This window comes from Frankliniella occidentalis, unplaced genomic scaffold (genome assembly GCF_000697945.3).
Source record: "Frankliniella occidentalis isolate FOCC.00 unplaced genomic scaffold, Focc_3.1 Scaffold64, whole genome shotgun sequence".
In the NCBI taxonomy this organism is placed as follows: Eukaryota; Metazoa; Arthropoda; class Insecta; order Thysanoptera; family Thripidae; genus Frankliniella; species Frankliniella occidentalis.
The window spans coordinates 459,682-463,997 of NW_026267194.1; the positions used below are offsets into that span (position 1 = coordinate 459,682).

At 51.8% G+C, this 4,316-nt stretch overlaps 1 protein-coding gene across 1 annotated transcript; it reads left to right on the plus strand.

Annotated features, from left to right (window-relative positions):
• Positions 1–6: 6 nt before the first annotated feature.
• LOC113213158 (uncharacterized) lies at positions 7–3,610 on the plus strand. The gene is made up of 5 exons (XM_026432129.2): positions 7–1,601; positions 1,710–1,877; positions 1,964–2,173; positions 2,923–3,071; positions 3,174–3,610. The coding sequence occupies exons 2-5, from the start codon at positions 1,733–1,735 to the stop codon at positions 3,528–3,530; spliced, it is 861 nt and encodes a 286-aa protein (XP_026287914.1). The 5' UTR covers positions 7–1,601; positions 1,710–1,732; the 3' UTR covers positions 3,531–3,610.
• The last annotated feature ends 706 nt before the right edge of the window (positions 3,611–4,316 follow it).

The following is a 4,316-nucleotide window of genomic DNA, read 5'->3' on the forward strand; positions in this document are numbered from 1 at the left end:
CCCCGCCCCGCCCGCCCCCGGCGTGGCGGAGTGGTTGTGATCCGCCCCGCCCCACTGCGGGGTCATCGTGCCGCAGATCGGGGTGGTCCTGACGTAGGCCGCCACACGCTCGCTTAGTTGTAGCGCGCTTTAGGGGTCGCTGTGAGTCGGCGTGCGCCATCCTGGACGACACCATGCCAAAACAGCGGTCCTGCCCTAGAATAGACTCGCCCAGGATCACACTAAGAGTAATGTGCTAAGGTGTCCTGGAGTAGCCACAGCTGCAGCTAGATACCGCTTTCCCACAATTGAAGGATAACGGTTTTTCAAATGCAACTTTCTTATGTCGTTTAAGGTTTAAATGCCATTAAGATGAGGCTTGATTGTCCAAGCCAAAAGGGAGGGAAAGTTGCAGCAAAATCGTTAGAATTTTCTGAGTTTAGAGTAGCATTGTCTAGGGACATCACTGCGAACGCGTTATCTCACGCTGTTAGAAACAGGTGAGCTGCCCAGCGGTCGGGGTAGCCTCACTCTGGAAATGCTATTAGTAACAGCTATGCTGCCTAGCTGTGAGGTGGCCTTACTCTTCTAGAGAAGATGTTAGTGACAGGTGAGCTACCCACCAGTCGGGGTATAGCCTCGCTCTAGAGACGCTGTTAACAACAGAGCAGTTGCCCGAGCTTCGTTCTAGATACGCTATTAGAAAACGGGTGAGCTGTTCAGCGGTTTGGGGTAGCCACGCCCAAGAGACGCCGTTAGCAAGAGGTGTGCTGCTCAACGGTCGCAGTAGCCTCGCTCTAGAGACGCTGTTAGCAGCAGGTGAGCTGGGCTGGTAGGCGTCTAGAAAGAGCCCTATCGCCTTAGTGTAGTTTTTGTTCCACTCGCGGCGCAAGGTTGTGCGAGTGAGTACTCAAAAGACGCCGGCTGTGCGGGTGAGGTATAGACTTAACGCGGAACGCGAGTACAAAGACGTTATTTGTCATGTTGTGTGAGTGCCAAAGTGTAAATATTTCCTATGATTGGCATCAGTTTTAAGTCAAGATGTTTATGTGTACATTATATTTGTTGGAAGTGTTGCTCCTCATCCAAAGAATAAAAAGAAATTTAGTCTTCCCAGGTCTATTTGATAAAAAGAAACCCGGAAAAGAAACCAACCGCTACGTGCTTGACCTGCTGTGAGTGCGCGGTCAGCCGCGGCCAGCCTGGGGGGTAGACAGCCCAACTGCCTCACTCTCCCAACTCCCTACCACTGCCCGCCTCCGACTCGCAACTTCAGACGGAAAAGCGGGGAAAAGTGTCCATGAATTACACATAGTCAACCGCAACCTACCAGTTAATTGATCAATTACTTAATAATTAATGATCTGACAACCAATCACCACCGTCCTCGAGGTGAATAGCAGAGAGACACAGAGCTGGTCAGTCCAGGAGGGCAGTCCAGCTGCCGCGGAGCAGACGGCCGGGCCGAGGGCCAGGCGGACAGCTAGGCAGATGTCCCCGCTCCGGGCCGGGTGCGTGGGGTCCCCCGCCAGGGTCCAGGTCCCAACAGGTACCAGGCAGGTACCAGTCTTGCCCCCGCGCTGCAGGTCGCAGGAGGAACTCGCCGGTCCGGACCACAACAGGTCAGTGACCCCGCACGATCCTGCATTTTTTCCCCTCTAGATTTTTTTTTGTGAAAGAAAAGCGCTTTGTAATAGTTTTCATCTGTTTCCAAACTATGAACGACACAGGTCCATACAGCACGACAAGCAGCATGTTGTTGCTCGCGCTGGTCCCGCTGGTCCTCGTCACGACCGTCGTGGGCCAACCCGCCGACCTCCAGGATGACGCCGACGTCCTCGACGTCGTGGCCGCCGCCCTGGACGACGCCAAGGGCAACCCCGTCAGCGCGTCTCGGGGTAGATATAAAGAGTCAACTACATTGTTATATGGCCCTTGGATATAAACCCTCCCGGCGGTGAACAAGGTGCCCGTCGTGTGGCAGGTGTGGAGGCGGGCCGCGCGCCCAGCAGACGGCCCTGCGAGTGCGCCGACGGCCACTGCAACTGCTGCACGGGCTTCGTCATGCAGACCCTGGTGAACCTGCCGCCGAGGCAGCGCGGCTGCATCAAGATCACCTACGACCCGGACGACTTCGCCTTCGCGATGGCGCTGTCCTTCAACGACCGCGTGCTCTACAAGAACACCATCTCGGGTGAGTTGGCGGGAAGTTCAAATTCGTTTAGAAACCACGACGTGGACAAGGGGGAGGAGGGGGGGGGGACCAAAATATTATGGGATTCAAAAATGATCAGGACCGTCATTGACATTTGAGTCCAATGAGAACTCGTGATATTTGTACCCCGGGGTGAAAATATTATGGGTTCTCCTTGAACTCCAGTGATCGCCCTGATTCTTTTCGGACTCCACCATAATATTTAGACACCTCCCCCCCTTTTCCCACTTTCCACGTGATTTCTGAGGGCCGCCCGAATGGTTACATAGCTGCGGGCTGCGGGGCGCAAAAGGACAGAAATTTGTTGTTACGATAACATCGCTATGACGTCATTGGTCAAAGTTTAGTTCCCCGTGAACGTGACTGGTCAGAAATGAGGTCATGAAAACATGTTTTATGCACTCGTGATGTCATTATTAGGATTGAAAACCCTGGAAAGTTCCCGGAAATTTTTTGAAAAATTTCCGAAATTTTCACGACCTTATTTGAATTTTCCCGCGGGTTACTCGAGTCTTTATCTCACACTTGTTGTGACCGCACACCCAGAAAACAGCATTCTTCGCTGTTTTTTTTCAATCCGCTTTTCTTAATTCAATTTTTCTTTCATAATTCGAAGAAACTGTTTCCTTTAATTCAAGAAAAAGAAAATTGACTTCAATAAACCAAGAACAGCGAACAAACAAGCCGAAATTTGCCTGGAATCAATTAATTTATTTTTCTGGGTGCAGCCAAGAATCCTCGGCCGCTGTGCGTCGCTCTGCCCAGGCTGACGGAAGCCAAGATGTGCGTGAAGCTGAGCAACGTGTACTTCGTGGGAAGGAACCTCCACGCGTGCATCGACATGGAGGGCAAGTGGCAGGACACGCAGGCTTTCCAGGTAGAACACACACCTAGGGTTGGAAACACTGGAAATTTTCCGGAAAATGAGGAAAGCTTTCATCTTCGGCGGTTTTAATGTAACTATTTCGCTTTGCCCCAGATGTCTTTCGACTGCATCCGCATCGGCGCCGACGGCGTGAAGGTGGTAAAGCCGGAGGACGGCTCGGGGATCGCGGTGGGCGTGCCCGTCGGGGTGTCGCCGGCCCCGGACGAGTACGACGAGATCCCTGCGGAGCACCCGCCAGAGAAGCCGCCCACCAAGCCGGCCAAGCCCGCCAAGCCTGCCAGGCCCTCTAAGCCACCCAGGCCCGCCAAACCGACCGCGATCGACACCACGGCCGCACCAGTGGCCGGCGTCGCCGCGCCCGCGGCCCCGGCCCCGGTCGTGGAGCAGGTCCCGGAAACCGCGGCCCCCGCCACCACCGACCCCGCGGCGGCCGCGGCCGTGGTGGCATAAACACGCGCCACAGTATATATTAGTAATTTATTCCCTATTTATTGACGCACAGATGATTAAAATCATAACTATAAATATTATGTAAATGTATTGCGATTATTATTCATCCTCATCTAAACGGACCAAAAGAAGATTCCAGGGCATCAAAGCGGAGCGCTGGCAACGACATTTGGCTTTTACAAAATAGTGGGGCTGCTATTCTTTTCATTTGTTCGATTGCAGTGGAAAGATACCCACTTATAAATTGGATACCAATCCACTTCCATTTTTCCAAATAACACTAACACTTCACGGTGAAAAGAATGTCTGCTATTTCGAGGAAAAGGGTAAAACGTTGAGAAACTCCCATAGTTTAGGAAAACACCTCAGATCTTGAGGATACCTGCTCAAAATCTGAAGAGTTTTCCTCCAAACTGCACTGATAAACTAAGTGTTCAACTGCCCAACACTTGTGAGTGTGCAACTGCAAGTTCAATACTTGCTAGTGTGCAACTCCGTAGTCGTACACTTACAAGTGTTGAACTCGGTAGGAGTGCACTTGCAAGTGCAACTCCTCGGTTGAACACTTCCTTAGATTGGACGCTTACGCTCGACCGAGGAGTTGCACACTTGCAAGTATTCAACCTGCAGTTGCACACTTGCAAGCATTTAACTTGCAGTTGCACACTTAGAAGTGTTGAGCAGTTGAACACTTAGTTTATCAGTGTGAAGAAGTTTTTTTCGTTTCCCTCGAAAAATCAGATATTCGCAACGTGTTAAATGTTTGTGCAACGCATGCACACAAAG

Bases quoted from the DNA above. Each gene is read 5' to 3' on its own strand.
- LOC113213158 (XM_026432129.2), top strand. From the start codon at position 1,733: ATGTTGTTGCTCGCGCTGGTCCCGCTGGTCCTCGTCACGACCGTCGTG. The intron at 2,174-2,922 runs GTGAGTTGGCGG...TTCTGGGTGCAG, and splicing joins CTACAAGAACACCATCTCGG to CCAAGAATCCTCGGCCGCTG. The intron at 3,072-3,173 runs GTAGAACACACA...GCTTTGCCCCAG, and splicing joins AGGACACGCAGGCTTTCCAG to ATGTCTTTCGACTGCATCCG.